Below are 22,486 nucleotides of genomic sequence, written 5' to 3' on the forward strand. Positions count from 1 at the left end.
CAGGATTTGGTTCTGTGACTTCCCTATGGGATACCTGTCCCTGGCATGTAGTAACTGACCAGGCCTCGATCCCTTGTCTTTATATTACCTGGAATTTTGACTCCAGTCTCTTAAAAGGTATTTAGAGCCTAAGTCCTAACTCTCGTAGTCCTCAGGGCACCGTCATTGCTCCATTGTCTCCGTTACCCCACGTGACCCAAAGGTCAGCCACTCAGAACCTGACTGTCCAGTTGGTGACATGTCTTGGCCCCCTATCCTCTCACTCTTACTTCCCTGCTGCTTTTGCCAGTCAGTCGGTTACCCAGGCTCTCTGCCAGAAAGGGAGCAGGAAAACCTAAGTGTGTTGAAACTCTGCTTTCCTAGCATATCATTTACACTTTAAAAACAAAACAAAACAAAACAAAAACAACTTATTTTAGTGGTTGCCCTAGAGTTTGCAACGTTTGTTTGCAATTAATCCAAGTAGAAAACAACCCCCTTTCACCTGGACGACACTGCTTCACAGGCGGTGTGAGTACCTTATAACAACAAAAGAATCCTAATTCCTTCCTCCCATCCCTTGTACCGTTGCTGTCATTTCATTTCATGTAAACATAAGCATACATAGTCAAATTGTTGCTATCATTTGTTGCTGTTATTTTTATTAGTTTTTGCTATTATTACTTTGAACAAACTTATCTATTAGATCAATTAAGAATAAGAAAAATAAAAGTTTTTTATTGCACTTCCATTTATTCCTTCCTCACTGCTCTTCCTTTTTTTATGTAGCTTCACATTTCTGACGTATATTCTTTTCCTTCTCTCTAAAGCACTTCTTTTAACATTTTTTGCAAGGCAGGTCTACTGGCAACAAATGCCTTCATTTCTTTTTGCATGAAAAAATCTTCATTGCCCCTTCATTTTTGAAGGCTAATTTTGCAGGGTACAGAATTCTAGGTTGGTGGGTTTTTTATCTCTCAACACTTCAAATGTTTCACTCCACTCTCTTCCTGCCTGCCTGGTTTCTGAGGGGAAGTTGGATGTAACTCTTACTATTGTTCCTCTATAGGTTAAGTGTTCTCCCCCATCCCTGGGCTTCTTTCAGGATTTTTTTCTTTATCTTTGGTTTACTGTAATTTGAAAATGATATGCCAAGGTGTAGTTTTCTTGGCACGTGTCCTACTTGGTGTTCTCTGAGCTTCTGGAACTGTGGTTTGGTGTCTGGCCTTAGTCTGGGGAAATTCTCAGCCATCATTGTTTTAAATATTTCTTTTCCTTTCTTTCTTCTCCTTCTGGTAGTTCCGTAACATAGTTATCCCACAGTATCTTTGGATATTCTCTTCTCTTTTCTTTCAGTCTTTATTCTTTACTTTGCATTTTCCAGGAGTCTGTTGATATATCCTCTAGCTCTGAGATTCTTTCCTCAGCTGCATCCAGTCTACTAGTAAGTTCATAAAGGCATTCTTCATTTCTCTTACATTGTTTTTGATCTCTAGCATTTCCTTGGGCTCTTTCTTAGGATTTCCATCTCTGCTTACCTTGTCCATTTGTTCCCACCTGCTGCCCGCTTTATCCATTAGAGCCCGTCCTGTATTCATCACAGTTTTATGGTAATTCTCACTTCTCTGCCATGTCTGCTTGTGATGTTTACTCTGTGTTTTCAAATTGTGGGTGTTTTTTGCCTTTGATTTTTCTGGTAATAATTCTTTGTGATTTTTCTTGATAACCAGACATGATTACTGGTTCAAAGGAGCTGCCTTTAGTGATATGGCAAGGTGTGAGAAGCGGGGAAATATCCTGTATTCCTATGACTAGATCTCAGTCTTCCAGTTGGCCTAGACCTCTGGACTGTGAACATAACAAGCGTTTCTCAGGTTTTTTTCCTCCTCTTTGGTGAGATAGGATGGCTAGGTGGGTTGGAGTTGCGTATTCCCTTCCCCAGGTCAGTCAGGCTCTGGTTAGCTAGTTTCTCCTGCGGGCAGGCCCTGTTAAGAACAGAGTGCACTGGTGTATTTCAGAATGGTTCCTTCACCCCTCCTTCTGCTGGAAACCTAAGGGGATTTTTCTCTGATATTTACTGTGGGAACCTCATTGAGCTCCTGGTGGTAAATCTCACAACGTTGTGGGGCCCCCTATGACCGGATCCCCATGGAGTTCTCAGCTCTCATGAGTTGTCAGCACTGAGCTCAGCCATCCAGCAAGTACGGTTCAGGTTTTCCTACCCCAGCATTGGTTCCCACAGTGATCCACTCTGTCTGGGAAGCTACATTCCCTGTGTTTACCTATTGGTCTCTCCAGTCTGGGGTTGTGGGGCGTGCAGCAGTCTTCCGTGTCCTCCCCTCTCTTCAAGAAGAGTTGCTGGGTTTTCAGTCTTTTCACCTTGTTACTTATTGGGACAGAGTGACCACTTCCAAGCCGCTTAACCTGCAAAACTAGAGAGCAGAAGTTGGTATGCTGACGCTCAAACCTGCCTTTTGGGTTCTTACCACAAAGTCTGATGAAGGCTTGCTGAAGCATTTGTATTTTATTATAATGTACTTTGAGCACATCAAACTCAGAAAGCTTGTAGGTTTTATTATTTTTGAGATTCCATATATAGAAATGATATTCATAGCATTACTACAGTTTTACCTTATAATAACACTATTTATTTGAGAAAACTTTAATCTACAAGTAGAGAATGGGCACAGAAAGCACCGAGTTAGTTAGAGGAACCAAGAGAAGTTCAGTTGGTGGATATTGTTAAAACTCAGTTGATTGTATAACGTCACATTCGAAATAACACAGGTTCTCATCACATGTGGAGTGTCTCTCAGTTCTGAGTTCCGTTGCATACCTTTGATAAAAATTGGAATAATTACATTGTCTGGAAACCTGAACTGTTAAAAATCCTCCTTTGGGACCTTTAATTTTGTTTGGTTTTGTCAGAAAGGGAGTTTAAACATGGATATAAAAGGGGTCATCGGTGTTTCCTGTCCTTGCAGAGTGAAATTCACAAGCAGTTTAGGAATTGTTCAACTTGTCAGAAATCCAGAAGTTTCATCAAATTTGCATACTGCAGGGCTCGGCACGTAGTTACTTTTGAACATCCTCTCATCTCTGTGTACCTCGAGGTTGATGGTGGAGCTGACTTGATGGCACCTCATTCAGTGCTGGGGGAGAGATTTGCCTTACACCTTGTGCTTTGGGCACCCTTGTTACAAGTTCATCACACAACTTGTTTAACATGTTTACTTTTTAAACACCTGGAGAATTAACAGGTGGTTGCATGACTGAGATGTTTAACAGGCTAAAAAGTGGGAGGTAATTTAGACACACACTGTGATGCAATAGGAAAATACCTAATTACTCCATTTTGGGCTCAGCTCTTAATTTCAGTTAAAACTGCTGATAGCAAGGCTCAACAGGCTTTGTAGGATAGTATTGTTAACGCTGTGTGCATGTGAGAAACTGGCTCACTAGCAACTTTAGTTACTAGTACACAAAGCCTTCTACTTGGCTTTAATGCCAGAACTTAGTAACAGGTCTCTTTTCAGAGTTTTTGTCATCAGCAGTTTTAATGTGAATACAGAAGGCTCGGAAAGCTCCAGAAACCAACTTGTAACATTCTCTGTCTGAATACAGAATGCTCAGAAGGTAAAATCCTGAAAACAAGACAGCTAATTGATATTTTGCTTGGTTTCTTCATCCTGATGTGTTAGGATATGGATTATGATCGATTCTTAAACTGTTTCCATTCGGTAAGTAGAAGGAGCAAGGAATTTTGCTGAACAGTTAGTTGTTCATGTGGTTTTGGGTCAAAGGGCTACTGCCAGAAGTAGACGTAGTCAGAGATAGAGGTTCTAGATCAGAGGAGGCTCATGTTTTCTGTAACGGGCCAAATAGTAAGTACCTTTGGATTAATGGGCTATAAAGCCTCTATTGTAACCACTCAACTTCTGCCATTGTGGCATGAAAGCAGTCATAGATAATACATAAGCAAATGCGTGCGGCTGTGTTTCAATAAAACTTTATTGATAGAAACAGGCAATAGGCTGGATTGGCCCTGGGGCCATTGTTAGTCAGCCCCTATTCTGGATCCTGAAGATACACCACTGGGCTATACGACTCTGACTTCACAGGAAAAATAGCACTGGTTTTCAGTTAGCAGGACTAATAATTTATAACCTTCACTATTCATAGCCAAGACTTCACTGTGGTTGTGCATAATAAATTTGTTGTCAGAAAAAAAGGCATTCTTTCGTCACTGTCTTCTTTTGGGGCTTATTGTGGTTTTTTGAGGGTGGAGAGGTAATTAGGCTTGTTTACTCAATTATTTCTTAATGGAGGTGCTGGGGATTGAACCCAGGACCTTGTGCGTGTTAAGCAAGCATTCTATGACTGAGCTATACCCTCCCCTCTTTGGGGGCTTAATATGAATAGTGTCATTTGCTTATTATTTATACTACTTTCTTCCCAAAATAATAGAAAAAATATATAGATAGGTTTTAGCTATGAAAATAAAGACATAAAATCAAAACCCACATAAAAAGCCCACACAAAACCACCTCTGCATGTCCCTTATCCACCTGCCAACTCAAGCTTGTAGCTCAACCGTTTCTAATGCTGATCAGTCCTTGGGACACCTCCTATGTTGAATACTGATATGCCACCTATTTTATCTTCTCTAGCATAATTTCCTTCCTGAAAAAAAAAATTTCCCAAGTGTTTTATATTGTCTCCTACCAAAGGAAGTGTTAATATCCGTCATTTTCCTTCTGATTGAAGTGTAAGCCAAGACCTGTTAAACCAACTAAGTGGGTGTATGGAAAGGAAAGAGAAAATTATAAGCTAATGAAAACTTTGGTGGGCAAGTGACCCGTTCAGAATGGATTCCAGGGCTCACAGAGCCACAGGGCCATTTCCAATCAGTTTAGAAATACACGTCTGCTCTCCAGAGAAAAGGGTGTTAAATTACTTTGGAGCCAGGTGGTCAGAAGCACAGCTCAGAAGTGGACAGAGAAAGTAGGAATATTGGCTGAGCTGCCGGGAGGGATGACTTCTAGTCGGCATCAGAATGTGGAAACAGGCCAAGTGATTTGAAGGACTGCTAACTGGAATTGTGGCTCCAAAGAGAGTTCTGAAACAGGGAACTAATCTGTGGGAAAACTGTGAGTTCTATACAGACGACTCGAACACAAGGTGCTAATTACTATCAGATCTGACTACTTAGCCAAGTAGCTGCCAAAGGTCGCGTGGAAGCTATGCTGGGGGATGTGCTTAGATCTCCGACATTGGGGAGGTATGACAGATGGGTTCCTGAGGACACTGGAATTTAAGGAAGGACTACTTCTCTAGGAAATGTGGACACCAGGCAAGGATTAACAACATCTGAAGAGAATGTGGAGCAAGAGGAGGGCAGTGTTAAAGTCAAACAGGCCATTCTCATGGCAGAATTTTAAGATGTAGTAGTGGGCTAACTCTATGCTGTATGAAAAGTAAATACAAGAAATAAATTCCATCATCAGATTCTGGGAAGATGTTCAATATCTGTTTTTAAAATGTTGTATCTGTGCTCTAAATTTAGAAATGTCCTAATCTTTAAATGGAAGAGAGAAATTAAGAACTTCCTTTTTAAGCCGCATCCCTTCTCTCATTCTGTCTTGGCAAGAGGACATCAGTACAGAGTTTGGGGGAAGGGGCTGTTTGGCAGTTTCTGTCAGGGTAATTATGACAAGCATACTATTTGATCCTGCAACTGGACTTCTGTAATTTATCTTTAAAAATATATATATACATTCTCAGGCTGGCAAAGATGTTTGTGGGAGATTATCATTTTATTTAAAAATTGAAGTGAATTGCGGGAAAAAAGTTCAGATTTCAGAAGTTTTTTGGGCTTCAGAACTCTGTGTAAGGGATTAGAGAGCTGGATATACAAGCCTTCGAGTTTGGCAAGGATAAATTGTTAAGTGGAAAAAAGTAAGTTTCAGAGCACTTTGTACAGAATGATCCCTTTTCTTTGAAAGTAATAGTAATCAGTTGTGTGTGAAGATACACACACCGAAGGTCTGGAAACACCTGCAGAATGGCTCATGGTGGTTATGGCGGGTGGACAAATCACAGTGGATTGGTAAACAAGCTGATTCTTACAGTCAGCTCTCATCAGAGAACTACACACTTCACTGTCGCAGATACTGGGGACTAGGTGGTGGGGAGGGCACTGGAGTAGTGCCTGGCTTCTTCTAATCAAGGAAGCATCATTACAAGCCAAGAAAGGCTTGTCTTTTTATAACTGTGTGTGAGAGTTACGTGTCATTATTGCAGAGATAATAATTATATACCTAACTCAGATATATTCATTTATTCGTTGACATAGCAGATACTTATTGAGTGTGTGTGAGACATAAACACATGTCACTATATAGCAGTGACAGAGCAAAGGCAGGCTCACAGCTGCAGGCTCCAGTGGACAGACCGACGCTGTGGCCAGGAAGCCTGAAGGAGGTATATTAAATGAAGCATGAGTGCCCGATTCTGAGTAACAGAAGTTGGTATTTCAGTGAAGTTTAAAGTGCCCTAAATGTGTTTGTTTTCTTTCTTTTCATAGCTTTTTCTTCATTTTAGTCTCCGAATTATGCATTTATTATAAATAGAGTTTTAATTACAGAGCCTTCTAGGAAGCGGTTGCCTGGCTGGTCTGGGACAGTGACCCACATAACCATCAAATGGCTTTGGTTTCTAGTTGTATCCATTTGTCCCAGATTGACAGTGTATTCCCTCAGCTGGTGGTACAAGGGGAGAACCTCTACGTAAACAATGTCATAAAACAGACAGACAGGCAGACAGAGGTACACATACAGATATATACAGATGTGTATATTTTTGCCACCTGTCAACACAAATGTTTGTGTTTTCTTCCACAGAAAAAGCAAAGAACAAAAGATCTTTCTCGCGTGTTTCATTCTTACAGTCCCTATGATCACAAGGTAAGAGAAGCATGTTACTAGTCTTACTGGGTTAACAGATGTCCTTCTGAACGTATAGCACAGTTTTCACCAGTACATAGTGATTCTGAAGTATACTTACCAATTACGTTTATATTTCAATTTTAATGTTTCAACTCTTTATATCTTGTAAAGAAAGGAGAAACTTTGTATTTCCTAACTAAAATAATTCTATTTTATTCACATTAAAATCTCATTACGTGTTGTCACTGAAATCTCAAAGACCATGAAAAGACAGATTTTGAGGGGTGTTTTTTGGTTGGTGGATTCTTTCTTTCCAAACAGCAGCATGGGGGAACTTGGCTTTTGAATTGGTAAAGATAGTTGAAATATTAATTGCCAACTCTTGGCTCTCCATTGCTCCTGATAGAAAATCACATTTGTAAATAAAAACCCTCAGAAAAAAAAGCAGTCCCTAGAATTATACGTGAAATACTCACTCCCAAGAGCTTTGCTGCACAGAAAGCCGAGGAGGGTAATGACCCCTGTGGAACCCATCCCCTGGCTTCCTGGACCTATGGCCAGACTTGTCTCATGTATACCCCACACTCTCCATTCCCTGTATTTGAAGAATTCTCAGACGTCTTTTCATTTTTAAGTATTTCACCATATATTTGTTAAAAAATCAGGTTTTTTTAGAAAATACTTCTGTTTTTTAAGAAACTGCTCAGCACCACATCTTCATGGGGAAATACATCACAAGTATTCTGAGACTTGTGCAAAACTTCTCTGTCATTTCAGGTTCCAGTAAATCTGTTAATTCGAGGTGCTTTCAGAAGCAAACAAAACATTTGCACAGTCGAAATGCTAATATAAACTTAAATCTTTATCTATGAATTTACAAGGAGACATGTGGTGGGAATTTTTTAACTAGCCAAAATAAGTAGTGTGAAAACCACTTTCCTCATTTGAGAGTATGGAGATGTCTGGATTCAGGAGGAAAAAATTGTTCCAGTTGTTCATAGAAGTTGCAAGAATTTGAAGAGCTTCTAGTGTTTCTATAGTGACCAAGTGACTTAAGCACCAAAAATTTGGAAAAAGAGGTGTTTATGTTCCATGTGACCATGGGGATATACAAGACTAAAAATTTTTTTTTTTATCATTTCAAGTTACATTTTTCAAGTTAAATCAATCACTTTGCAGAGTATGGCACTTTGTTTGAAAGAGGTTGAGTGAGCCAGGAGTGTCTGACAATGCAGACGGAAGGTGCAGGCTGATAAGTAACACAACAGCAAAAGGAGTGAGACTGGCCAGATTTCTGATGGGAAAGTTGCATTTTTTTAGATGATGCCATTTAATTAACATAAACGCACCAGTGGCTTCAGTTAATATTTATCAACAGCAACAATAAGAGGCTATAACAGAGCAAAGGTTTTGCCTGACTTGTCTAAATTTTGCCTGCTTCTAACATTTTTTAATTCATAGCCAAGGGAAATTCCATTATTCTTTTATTAGAACTCTTAATGGAACTTAGCCATTTGCAGCTTTTCTACTGGCTTCCTCTTCATATCCTTTGTGGCATTGTATCAAAGTCACCTCAGATTATGTTGGCTTCCCTTGTGCAGACTTCATTCCTCTACAAATTAGTCATCAGGCAGTGAGGAACTGAATGTAAATGCTAGATGGAGTTCCTTTTGATCTTTGCTTTAAGATCGGTAATAAATTATTATAAGTAGCTGGATTGCTTGATGAGTGATTTTTGAAGCTCCCAAGGTTTAGCCTGTTGGCATTCCGTTTCCTTCTGTACGTGTAGTAAAGGAAGAGGCAAAAGGTTCCTTCTAGGCAGCTCCTGACCCGTGGTAGCCTCCTCCCGTTTTTCCAAGCTCCATCCGGGCCGGTCTAACTGTGTTACTGTTCACCTTGTCTCATGTCGATGGGTGTCCACAAAGCCCAGAATCACAGGGATTGAGTAACGTGCACGCTTTTCTCAATCTTAGAATGTTCCCTTTCTCTCCATAAATAAAATAATAGACTGTTGTGATTCAAGTTACTTTGCCATTTTAATTATCCAATTATATTCAAATAAATTAGTTTTCTAGGCAGATAGATTTTAGTGTAAACGGTTTTGTAAGATGTGGTTAAAATTGGTTTAAACATCTCATGCTCGGTGAGATTTCTGGAATGATCTTCAGGTTACATATATATGTGTATATCATAAATGAAAGCTTATATACAATAAAATATAGGCTGTCTGGGATTTGCTTTAAAAAAGAATTAAAAGAAGGGGATGGGTAAGTTTCAGTAAAAGAAGGTTGGCCACATGTTGATGATTGAAACTGAATTATTGGTTTGTGCAGCTTCATCGTTCTATTCCATATATTTTTTCTATATGACTGAAATTTTGTATAACAAAAATGATGCAAGAAGTAAAATAAACTGCGGTCTGCTCCTGGGAGTGAATGTTGCAGTATTCTCTTCCTCTCCAGCTAGATTTTTTTAATTGTTAATTTTTCCCGTGACGTAAATTTCTACCGAAGAAGGAATACTCATCACCTCAGTGGATTCATTATGCTGAGTGAACTCAGAAATGCAACTTCTGTTCTCAACTTGGCATAATTTCCTGGGGCTTCATCCCAAATTATAGTAGGTCACTTAAATGATAGCCTTGCCTCCGAGAAACTGTTAAAACAGTTGTAATTACAAAGAGTAGTGAGTACCACCGTTTTGTTCCCAGTGAGTCAGTTACATTTGCTGTTCTTTCCTCCCCCATCCAAGATTGCTCCAGCCTGACCCCAGACACAGGAGTCACCAGGTTAAACAAATCTGTTGTTTGAGTGAAGCCAGGTGCATTTCTTAGTCATACTCTAAAGCCATTGTTTAGGTTGTAAATGGTCAGTTGGTTTTCTCTTAAGTGCTGTTGCAAGAATCAAATAAAGCTTAGAGCAAAATAAGCACTCAGAATAAGTCTTAAGGAAAATACTTGATTTTTTTTTTATACTCTAAAACAAATTTTGCTGGACACTGGAAGAATTTCATTTTGGATTGTTATCTCTGGTTCCATGTTCATCTTTTAAAAAAAAATGTTTTTGGGAATTCTTATAATATACACTTACACAGAAAGGCTGGACCGAACTAATTTCCATTTATCTGTCCTAATGAAAGGGAACATTGGTAAAGGGAACCCAGAGCAGCAGGTAATCTGATTGTATTTTGTACATTATATTCTTTCCTCTGTTATTTGAATAAACACATAATAAACATAGCTTGTAATTTCTGAAAACACATCATGCTAATGACCAGGAAAGGTTATAGGGCCAGAGATCTTCCAGGTCACAGAAATCCAATCTGGAGTTGAATTTTTCCTTTGGATAAGTCACGGGTAAGTAGAATAAGCTACAATTAGAACACTTTTATTACAGCTATGCAAATTAGCATGTGCTTTCTGTCTTTGGCCTGAAGAAAATACTGCCATGCATATAGAAGATGTCTGTCTCTCTCTTTTTCTTACTTCCTTTCTTTCTTCTTTTCTTTCTTGTTAGATTTTATCAGAATTATATGTCTGGGGGAAATCTAGGTTTATTAGCTACACACAGATGTTTATAATCTGCTAATGTAAAAAGCTACTATAAAATATGAAAATTCTTGGAAGGAAAAAGGTACACAGTTCTGTTTAGGTCTGTGGTGGTTTTTAACATCTGCAAAGTTGAATACATTCCTAAACACAGTTACTCTATATGAATTAATGAAGTAATTAATTAATCCAAAATAAAATTCTTCCAGTGTCCAGCAAAATTTGTCTTACAGCTTAAAAAAATAAATCAAGTATTTTCCTTAAGACTCATTTTGAGTGCTCATTTTGCTCTAAGCTCAACCACTGAAAGTGAGTCTTTAACAAGATACCACTATTGCAGTTTCTGTATTTTGTGAAGTGGGCTTCTCATTTTCTTTTAGTGACGATTGCTGTTTTAATACTTTTCTACATTTGTAAAATATTCTACATTTTGTACAGAAATCAGTGGACACACGTGAAGAGAAACATTATTACATAGCTTCTATGTTGGTGAAGTAAAGTTTTCTTTGTCTTTTGGTGACAAATGTTATTTCAGTGATTTTTCTGCACACACAGACATGTATCAGTTGAACTGTAAACAAACTCATATGTGTCCAAAAAACAGCTGTGCATGAATACACTTGAGAAGTTAGCAGATGAACAGATAGGAAAATCACTCAACCCGAGGCCTTTTGTGCAGCAATCTTAGCTGTCAGAAACTCAGCCCAGAACCTAAAAGTGAGCCAGCCTCAGCCCAGACTGTCCAAATCATCTAATTGTCTCTCCCCACCTCATTACCTCTTCAGTCCTCCATCCACAAACAGTACACTTTTTTTTTAATAGTTCTAACAAACATAGATGCCTGGTTTCCCAAACCACAGTCAACCCTAGCAGCAGTTTAGAAGAGGGCAGTTAATTGCTTCAAGAAGTCAGAGCTCCATTAAGAAGTGGCAGTGTACTAAATGAAGGCAAGGACAGGGTCATAAAAGCTGTCGGTCATTAACAGAGGAGCTCTGAGAATGCAGCTGCCCAAGACCACTTAATCTGGACCCAAATACCCAAATATCCCTATATGTTTTTGTAGTCCCAAGGTGAAATAATTGGGCCTAAATTATATCAAGAAACAGATGTTTTATTTAAAGATGGTAGAGCTGTGTATAATCTATCTTTACAAACATTGATATTTTAAGAATAAGTCTTATTTATCTTGAAAACTCTTCTTAGGAACAGCTGGTTCTTAATAAGGTTGGATAAATGAAGTATGTATTACTATAGAGAGTGGTTTAATAAAAGAAATAGTGAAAGAATGGTTGAACATGGGTTGGTAACTAAGTAAAGGACAGAAAACATTTGTGAGCATAAAAGATGAGAAGGGTAGAATCAGTGTTCCCCCAGTTTGTTTATATAATCAGACACTGTAAAAATATTCAGCTCTTTGAGACTTATTATCAGATACTTTTATCCTAAAGATTACTGTAGGCATAACTTGAGTGAATACTTATCAATAGTGCATCAGTACAATGCATTTTTAATTGTAGTATTAAATACACCCCCCCAAGTTGGTGTATATTTCCCTTAACCACACTTCCTAAGAGCTGTCATTCATACAAATATTTCTAGGAATTCAGATCTACTAGTGTACAGTGAAATATATAATAAAAAGTATAAAATTTTATTTTATACAGCTTCATTTGGGCAGAAGCCCAATCCATTTCAGAAGTCTTGGGAATGAGAAAAATCTTAGGTTATACACTATCCTTTCTTCCCTAAGAGACTAGTAGTAGTCTCTGTGACATCGAGTTTCATACATACGTATATCATATCTTGAGCAAAAGGGATGGTTTCATTTCAGTAATCATGTATTGATTTACATTTCTCCATTAATCAAATTTGTCTAGTGATTGAAGATAAAAGTCACTTTATCCAGCTCTTTACGTCTGAAGGATGATGGCCATTTGACTCAATCCTGAGGCAGCTACGGTCATGTCAGACTTTCATTATCTCCTTTGCTTTGAGTAGCATAATGTAGCAACAGAGTGCTTTGAGTTGTTCTTCTAGAGAGGGAGATGCGAATTTGGATTATTGCCTGCTGGCCCTGTTGAGCTTTGAGCTATCTGCTGTCTGGAAATAGCAAATTCAGTTTCTAATGGATCCGGCACTCCATGATAGCCAGATTTTCATGGCACATGCAGATAAGGAAACAAGTTATTGATCTGGCGTGTTTACGCCATGCTTAAAACAGTTCTCTGCAGCAGATTGTCCAAAGCCATTTGTGTGCTTCACTCTGTTCCCTATCTTTGGCAAAGACTAAAAAAGGTTTAAAAAGTAATTTTAGGGATGTTGCTAAATATCAGGGACAATTGGATAAATGTCTAATTGATTGAGTTCCCTTATTGTTATATTAAGAGCAAGTCGTACTAAATCATGCTCAGGTTATGGCCTTGAAACACAGGGATGTGAGCACTTCAGTAACTGTTCATCCCACTTCCTTGGTCCCATGAACTCCACACTAAAATGGAATGAATAACTCAGCTTCAGAATAGTGGGCATACTAAAGAGCTCTTCTGGTGTAAAATCTGTGCTTCCGTTTGTTAAAGTATCTTCCCTCTCAAGGTGGCCATATAATTATTACCAAAGATGCACATATAATTCAGCTGTTTTCTGCTCCAACCGTAGTTATCTCTTACCACCTTCTTGCTTCCTGATCTGTGCCAACCTGATCCAAAAGCATTTTCCTCATTTTTAACCCCCCTCACCTTGTGATTCAAGTTGAGTAACAGATCCTGTTTCCTTGAGCCTGACTTCAATATCGTACCTATGTGTTTTTCTCTTTTCCTTCTAGCATGGCATTGTTCTAAAAATTAAACATTATTTTTGACATGTTGATTTATTTATTTTGTTACTGTCACTGAAAGGATAGATTGTATGGAAGTATGTGTCAAGAGATTTTAGTGGTGTTAAAATGATAAATCCAGGGACCTTTAGATGGTAGAGTTCTGCTCTGACAGTTACCCTGAGGCTTGACAAGGAGAATGGAATCAGATTGGATCATTATTGTTGTTGTTGTTGTTGTTGTTGTTGTTGTTGTTGTTGTTGTTGTTGTTATCATGATGATGATGATAATAATTGTTGTTATTACTGCTCAGCTATGTAAAGCACACCATGTGACTGGTACTATTCTCAAAGCTTTACATGTACACATAACTCATTTAATATTTATACCAACCCTATAAGTACTATTATTATCCCCTATTTTACAGATGAGGAAGTTGAGACACAGAGAGATTAAGTAACTGCTTAAGGTCACACAGTCAGTTATAGAGCAGTCTGACTCCAGAGTCCGTGTTCATCACTCCTTTGCCACAAGTAGCTGAAAATCTACAAAGTAAGGTGCTGTAATAAAGGAGGATTCACAACACAACTTAAGCTCAAGGCTGAAATGGACCTTCTTGCCCCTGACTCTTTCACCCCAGTCCCAAATCTGAATCTAAAGAAGCAAATCCTATGTAGAAATAAGGTATGAGAAGAAATAAGGAGAGGCAGAGGACAGAAATAGTGCAGGGGGAAGCACTGAGGGTTCCGTTGACTGGCTTCCCTGTAAAGCAGACAGTAAAACAGCCGAACTTACACTGAGAACTGCCACCTTCACCTCCACTCTTCCCCCCTTAGTTAATTCACCATCAGCCTGGGGCAGAGCTCACTGGACTGAAGCTGGACATCAGGGCTGATATTGCTGGAGACTAATAGATGACTGTTGGGCACTCTGTTTCTAGCAGAGACCTATTTACCTTGCTCTCCTCTCAACTCCCTTCTGTAAGAGTGGGGATGGGGCAGGTTCCAGCCAAAGGACTGGAGTTGCTTAGAGCCAAAGCATCAGGGGATGTCCAAGCCAGAGAAACAGGGCACCCAGTATAAAAGCCTAAAGCTTTTGAGAAAGGTTGAGAAGAGAATCAACTGATGCCTCATAGAGATGGGAAAATGGCAGCAGGGTAGGTTAGAAACTGGTAGAATGCTGTCCTGTTGCATTTATCAGGACACCAAGTGAGGTCATGATGCAGAAGTCGGAAACTTCCCCAGGTCCTAATTTAAAAATGTCCTATTTAATAGTAGCATATTCTCTTCCCTCAACCCATCGCCCAGCTATTCCCAGAAAATATCAGTAATTGGGGAGGGGGGAGGAGTTCACGATCAAATCTTGTGCTAATATTCAGTATAGAAGTGTTGATTAAAATTAATTAAAATCTAAAAGACAACAAAAGCAAAAGTAAGTGGGACCACATCAGACTAAAAAGTTTCTACACAACAAAGTAACCCATCAACAAAACGAGAAGACAACATAGCAAATGGGAGAAGATATTTGCAAATCATATATCTGATAAGAGATTAATATCCAAAATTAAGAACTCATACAACTCAACAGAAAAAAAATGCAAGTGAAAAATGGACAGAGATCTGAATAGATATTTTACCAAAGAAGACATACAGATGATCAATAGACACATGAAAAGATGCTCAGTATCATTAATCATCAGGGAAATGCAAGCCAAAACCATAATGAGATATCACCTCACACCTGTTAGAAGGCTGTTATCAACAAGGCAAGAAATAATAAGTGTTGGTAAGGATGTGGAGGAAAGGGAACCTTTGTGCACTATTGCTGGGAATGTCAATTGGTGTAGCCACTATGGAAGACAGTATGGCAGTTCCTCAAAAAATTAATAATAGAACTATCATATGATCCAACAATTCCACTTCTGAGTACTTATCCAAAGAAAATGAAAACACCGACTCAACAAGATATATGCACCACCTTGTTCATTGCAGCATTGTTTATAATAGCCAAGACATGGAACAACCTAAGTGTTCATTGATAGATGAATGGACAAGAGAAATGAGTGTGTGTATGTATACCTGTATATGCACACACAGTGAAATATTATTTACCCATAAAAAGGAAGTCTTGCCACTTGCAACAACATGAATGGACTTTGAGGGTATTATGCTAAGTGAAGTAAGTCAGGCAGAGAAAGGCAAATACCATATGATCTCACTTAAATGTGGAATCTAAAACAAAACAAAACAAGCTCCTAGACATAAAACACAGATTGGTGGGAGGCACAGGGTAGGAGGTGGGAGAAATGGGTAAAGGGAGTCAAAAGGTATGACCTTCTAGTTATAAAATAAATGAGTCATGGAGATGCAATGTGCAGCATGACAACTATAGTTAATAATATCATATTGTGTGTTGGAAAGTTGCTAAGAGGGTAAATATTAAAAGCTCTCTTTAAAAGAAAAAAATCTTACACGTATAGTGACATATGTTAACTGGAGCCACTGTGATCATTTTGCAATATATACAAATATTGAATCACTATGTTGTATACCTGAAACTAACATAATGTATTTCAATTACACCTCAAGTTAAAATAAATGAAAAAGAAAATTTACATAGATACGGCAGATACTTTATTTTAAATTATTTATCGAGCCTAAAAGTATCTCAACTTCTGCTGTCATTGATTATATACTGCCTTTGCAAAAGTCACTAGCATACGGAAGAAATCAGCAGAGGAGGGAAGCGGACCTGCCTTGTACCAAGAATCATAGAATGTGCACGTACCACTCATTCCTGGGCTGCTTGGCTCCAGCTGCTCCACCAGTCACCCCTGTGCTGGTCCTCCACCATCAGTCTTTGCATGCACTTGAAATGTATCACCATTCTTCTTTGATGCATCCCATGCCCCAGCTCTTTTCTCTGTGCCTCACCATCAGTGGGCACTACCACTTAACAACCCTTCCCAACAACAGACTTGGCTAGTACACCCTCCACTTGCTGTGTTAGGCCTGTTGCATGTAGAGCTGCCAGTTAGCACATAAAATTACAGGACACTCAGTTACATTTGAATTTCAAATAAACAATGAGGGTTAAAAAAAATGAGGGTTTTGTTTTGCTTGTTTTGTTTTTTTGCTTTTTAGTATAAGTATGTCCCATGCAATATATAGGACACACTTATACTAAAAACTTATTCGCTTGTCTGAAATTCATATGTAAGTAGATGCTTCGTTTTTATCTGGCAACCCTAATTTCATGTTCATTATAGTTTTCACTTTAGCAAATTGAGAGAGAAAGATGAAAGGGAAAAAGATATCCAAAATGAAAATAAATAAAAATGATTTTCAAACCTCTCCTGTATAAAATGTGAAGGATATGAGAGAGTTTCTTCCTGTTCCTAATCTCATCCTTATATAGTGTGCCTGGCCTCCCTGTCAAAGGTTAACACCAATGTCAGATGTAGTTTTTCAGACATTTACTATTTTAATTAAGAAGATAAAAAAAGCTGCTCATTTAACCTTTGTTCTCTAAAATCTCATGACAGTGTTTTAACCTGGTAAACCTGTTTGGAAAATTGCTTGGAAGACACAAAGAGAAGTTAAATTTAAAAATGCCCATACCTTATTTTCAAGGAAGAATTTTCAAATCCCCTCCCCCGAAAAGTATACTTTGTTTCTTAGCAATGTATTTATCACAAAATATGTTAATGACTTCTTTGTAGCTGAAGTTATATTTGAGATGTGCTAAGAAGCATTAATGCTAGTGATGCTTAAAACAAGTAATATATAACTGATCACTACACTGTATGCCAGAAATTAACACAACGTTGTCAACTGACCATACTTCAATTTTTAAAAAGTAAGTAAAACAAGAAGCATTTAGGAAAAAAAAAAAAAGTAATTCAGGCATCCGCTAGAGAAATGAGGAAGCCATTACTGATCTTTTTCATCTCTAGCTCTGCTGCTCAAGTTTTAAGACTGTTGAGAGTCCTTTGATTGGTGGAGTGTGCGTTGGTGCCGTTCGCGGAATTGGCTCCCCAGGCCTGGCCTGTGTCTTCCTCAGCGTATTATTAATGGTGGCTGAAAGGCCCCAGTCTAGGTACCACTCCCCTATGATCACCAGCCTTTGATACAGATTCTGACTTGCACAATTTCCAGAATTCTGCTGACAGAGAATAGTGAAATGAAAGTATTTCCATGGGGCAGTAATTCATTCTCTCTAGGGGTTTTGTGCAAGGTTAAGAAGACATTAACTACAGTTAGCATCTCTGGTGCTTTTTTAATGTGTATATTACCACTCTTCTCTTGAAAGTGGAAAACTAGAGAGTTTTAGCATCTGGGAAGAAAATAAGTTAACCAGCTTCTTCTAATGGTTGTTAATATTTTCCATGATTTAATGCCCTGCCTTTGGGTGCTTTTCGGAATTCCAGAGGTATTTTAAGTGCACATGCATCAAATAAAAATAAAGGATTTTTTTCAGGTTCTTTTTAATTTAGCTTCAAGCATTATATGGTTCACAGATGGGTAAGAAAGGAGACTGTTCCATTTTTGATTACTGTAAAATAAAACAATTCAACATATAATAATGCATACAATAGACAGCCCTAGTTCAATTGTAGGCCTTTTCTTTGGAGGGGAGTAATTTTAAAGCTGCTTGTTTGTCTATATTCCTCACTTTTTATTTCTTATGAACACTTTCTTTTTCTAATTTAATTTAAAACAATGATGTAGTTAATGCTTTTATGGTTTCCCTTCTTCCCCATACCTCTAGGGCGTGTGTGCTTACTTTCCATTGTTTTTCAGTTTCTCTCCCCCTGCGAGCTGGTAATCTTCCCTTAACCATTCTTTGTACTCATAGTTTCTTACTATTCCACTTACCTTTACATCTCTCCACACAATTTCTTAGATGGTTCTGCTTTTTACCCTCTAATACATTGCTGCTTGGAGTATATGGGGTGTAATTCTTGGGATCTTCAACCGGTGGCATATTCTGGAACTTACTTCCCTTCCCCATGGAGACAGTAATACAAAATAATCAACACTGCGTCCGTCCCTCCTCCCGTCTTCAACTGTAGAGCTGGGAGGGCCCTGAGAGCTCACGGAATCTTACCACTCTTCCCATCCCACGTCTACTATACAGGTAAAAAAAAGTCTCTTTTGTCCTGCTGAGTTCTTACTCCTCTTTCAAGACCCAGTTTAGTTTTACTTCTTTGCATCTTTTCTGATGCACACAGAAAACTGTTCTCACGCTGCTACCATGATGTGCATATTCTTCATTAATTGAGTTGACGTGTTCTTAGAATTCAGTTCCGTTCAACAACCATGACTTTTTTCCTAAGTGGCAGGCACCGTAACTGGGATAAAAATGCCAATAATCCATTGGGACAGTAGGAGGAAGTGGCAGCAGTCATTGAATTGCAACTCTTTTGCTCTGTTATATATTTATTGTTGGCATAACTATTTCCTCCTGTTACACTGTGAATGTCTACAGGACAACGATTGTATCTTACTTGTCTTTTTTTCCCCCTCTCCAGGGGCAGACCCTGAGTGACGGACTAGAATTTCCTATTTTGTATATATGAAGTGTAATTTATTCTTTCAGTCTGCATACCATAACTATACAAGGCACTTAACCATTATCCCACAGCAAATGCAGGGTTAAAACCCAGCCTTTTATTCCCAACTTGGTGCTCTGTCCATGTCACTACGTAGTTGGAATGTTCCAGTAGTAATGACCACAGCTGTGGGAGGATGCACTAAGTTTGTTCTTGGTTTTTCTTATAAAATGGAGAATACATGTGCTTAACACCATAGTCAAAGAAAGGCTCCCACCTAACCCTGTCTTGCAGATCCCTGTTCCATTCAGAAGCAGTCACTGCTTTTGGTTCTATGTGTGTACATCTAGTGTTGTTTTCTGCATATAAAACCACATACCTGCATATGTGTTTCCATATAGATATGTGCTCTTTTTTATTCAGATCTTAGCATACTACAAATTCGTCTCTTTTTCACTGACAGTGTATCTTGTATATAATTTCAATCAGTACATAAAGAAATGCTTGTTTCACTTTTTAGGAATAGATGTCTATATTCTGTTCCAGACGTTTACCATATCTATTTAACTAGACTCTTACTGATGGATCTTGGGGTGGCCTCTGATCTTTTGATCTTCCAGGCACTGCTGTAGTGTGTAATCTCACAAACGTGTCATTTCATGCATGTATAAATAGTAACTGTGGGATAGATTTCTAGGCGTGGAATGGCTGGGTCATAGGTGTGTGCATTTTAAATCAGTGATAGGAATTGCCAGAGACCCCCTAGACGAGATGTTATAATGTTCGTTCCCATCAACAAGGGAACTCAGTGCTGTTTCCCCACATGCTCCTCTAAATACTGTGTCAGCTAACTTGTAAAATCCTTTCCTGTTAGAGAAAAAAATGATATCTTATTATAGTTTTCATTATATTGCTCTTTTGAGTATAGCTAGTCAGTTGTCAAAAGTAACCACAAAAACAGAAGAATTTGGTCTTTGAATTTATGGAGTTACTGCCACTTTTAAGACCATAAATTTTGACTCTTAGATATACCAGCTGTGTGCCCTTGCCAAGATACTGAAGTTTCCTTGACCTCTGTTTTCTCCTGTGCACAATGAGAGTAATACTGTATTTCATGGTCTCTAAAACACTATTAATTGTAAGACTTGTCATTAATTTATATAACACTAAGAAAGAAAAAAAACTGCCTTTTTGATAGTGAGACACCCCTCATTAGAAAATGCATCTCAGACTGAGAGATGCCAAACTATAAAGGAGAAATGTGCATTCAGAATCGATGAAACTCACTCGTACCTGGCTCTTAGGGGTGTTGTAAGGATGAAGTGAAAAGCGTCTAGAATGGTACCCCGCAGGCACCTAGTAAGTACTCAGTAAACGGCTGTTCTTATTCTTGCAGTGAAGTGCTACTTCCTGGAATGTCAGCCCCACCGCTAGTACTGAGCACATAGCACAGTCTCAATGAATAACTGTTTCTGTGATTGTATTTATTATTAACGCCAAATTCATTATTGGAATGTAATTGGGGATTTTGTCAGCTTTGCTCAGGGCTGTTTCTCCACCACCTAAAACAGTGTTGGCCTATAGGAAGTGCTCTATAACTGTGTGTTGATTGAAGATAATTAATCTTACTCCTCCAAAACTTCAGCAGAAGGATACATAGAAATCTTAATTTCCCTGAGTGGCAGGCGCAGTGGTTGTGGATCTGAGAGTTCTGCGGTCTTGAGCTCTCCTCTTCCCACCACGTGCTCACCCAAACTTCTAGACCTTATCAAAAAGCACATGCTTTAGTTTCAGAAATAACTGAGCCCTGTGGAGCTCGGTGTAAACATTGAAAAACCTGTATTTATAAAGCCCAAGACTTTGAATACAAAGGATTCTTCAGAATATTGTTGATACAAACTTTTTCTTTTCCAAACAGTAGGCCAACTGTGTTTTATTTAATCCGTACAGGATCCTAATAAGACTTTTGTAAAGTTTGTGTGAGCCCTGCATTTTAGAGTTTGCATTTTCAAAATTCAGTGCAGTCATCCTTCAGCCTCCATGGGGGATTGGTTCCAGGATGACTTCCTTACCCCCACCCCTGAAAACACCAAAATTCACAGGTGCTCAAGATTCTTACATCAACTGGTGTCGTATTTGCAAATAATCTGCACACATCCTCCTGTATACTTTAAATTATCTCTAGGTTACTTATAATACCTAAAACAGTGTAAATTCTATGTAAATAGCTGTTGGAGCATAGAAAATTCATGTTTTGCTTTTTAGAACTTTCTAGAATTCCTTTTTTCCTGTTTTTGACCCAGGGGTGTTGAATCCACGGATGCAAAACTGTGATATGGAGGACTGACTGTACACTGGTTTTACACCTGAGCTAGTATTGAACTATTGCTATGCAATACATCCATTACAGAAAGAATATAGAAATAAGGCCTTTTATTTTGAAGTACCATTGGGTTTTTTTTAGTTTTTTTTTAGGATGTGAACTCATATGAGAAGTTCTTCTCTTCATCTTCCTGGCTCTAAGTATGTGGACTTGAGGAAATTCTTCATTACTCCACACAGTCTATGTCCTCACACTCTTCCTTTTTTAATTCTAGTGTTTTCTCCCTTTAGACTGTTAGACTCTGCAGACTCCAACTTGATGATGGGTATTTGGATATTTCTATGTGGCTTAGGTCTCTCTGTTTTAAATCTTTGAGAGCTGAAAATGTAATACCGATTTGATTGCTTTAAAAAGAGGAGATAATGATATGCAGACTTCAAGTGTGTGTGTTACAAATATTTGTGGGGGCGGTGTGTGTAAAAGTATGCAGAGAGGGATCTTATGGCTAAAGTGTAAGGTCTGGCTGGTGTGGAGACTGGCAAAGATAGCAGCTCCCCATAGATAGCCCATTTCTGGGTAATAGTATTTTTTTCTACCTTTTAAGTGTCCTTAGAATTCTTCAGGTGTACTTCCAAGTGAAATGTGGATATTTTTCCCTTAAATTTAGTTTGAGTCAGTCTTGTTGAAAACTCAGCGTATCTGTTGAATCAGGATAGCACGGCCGTGCTCGCAGGCGCTCTGTGGAAGGAGTGAAGCGCTCTTGCTCCAGTTTGAGCATCTCGGTGTGGACGAAGGTCCCTCCCACGTGTTCTGAAAGTCCCCTTTGATCGCAGCCCTGCTTGCTGACGTGTTTATCTGACTTCACAGTCACTCACCTTTCACTTACTTGAAGAAGATAAGGTCACAACCTGAAAGTTTGCTCTGAAAAATGGAAGCAAACCTAATATCTCCTACTGAAATACTGTCACAGTCTACACTCAGGCTTACAACAACAGATTACAATGCCACCAAGCTGTCACTAAATTCGTGCCGCAGGAGGTCGGCAGCTGCTAACACTTCAGGTCTATCGGTGGTCCCTCTCCGCCTGATTAGTGACTTGGCATTCCCGTCTTGGACTTGATAGGTTTAAACATGCCAGTTTTCACTTTGGTTGTAACATGCAAGTGCCCTCATTTTAAAATAAAGACAAATGGTTTTAACTCGAGGATAAAAAATCTTTTTCAAATTAAGTATTCATAATGATAAATTTTGAATATGTAGCAGACATGTTTTTTTGAAACTTCCCTTAAGGATTGCAAAATACTTACCTAAGTATATAATTTCA

General features: G+C 38.6%; 1 protein-coding gene across 7 annotated transcripts in view; it reads left to right on the forward strand.

The window, feature by feature from the left end:
* The window catches only part of CDKAL1 (CDK5 regulatory subunit associated protein 1 like 1), a 721,376-nt gene that overhangs the window by 424,813 nt on the left and 274,077 nt on the right, over nucleotides 1-22,486 (forward strand). For all 7 annotated transcript variants that reach the window (XR_004313468.1, XM_032462575.1, XM_014557197.2 and 4 more), the window contains one exon: nucleotides 6,882-6,944. Coding sequence is in view for 6 of the 7 variants with exons in the window: in XM_032462575.1 (XP_032318466.1) it covers nucleotides 6,882-6,944 (63 nt within the window). In the remaining variant the exon portion in view is untranslated. The remainder of the gene's footprint in view (nucleotides 1-6,881; nucleotides 6,945-22,486) is intronic.

Source organism: Camelus ferus, chromosome 20, assembly GCF_009834535.1.
Source record: "Camelus ferus isolate YT-003-E chromosome 20, BCGSAC_Cfer_1.0, whole genome shotgun sequence".
Classification (NCBI taxonomy): Eukaryota; Metazoa; Chordata; class Mammalia; order Artiodactyla; family Camelidae; genus Camelus; species Camelus ferus.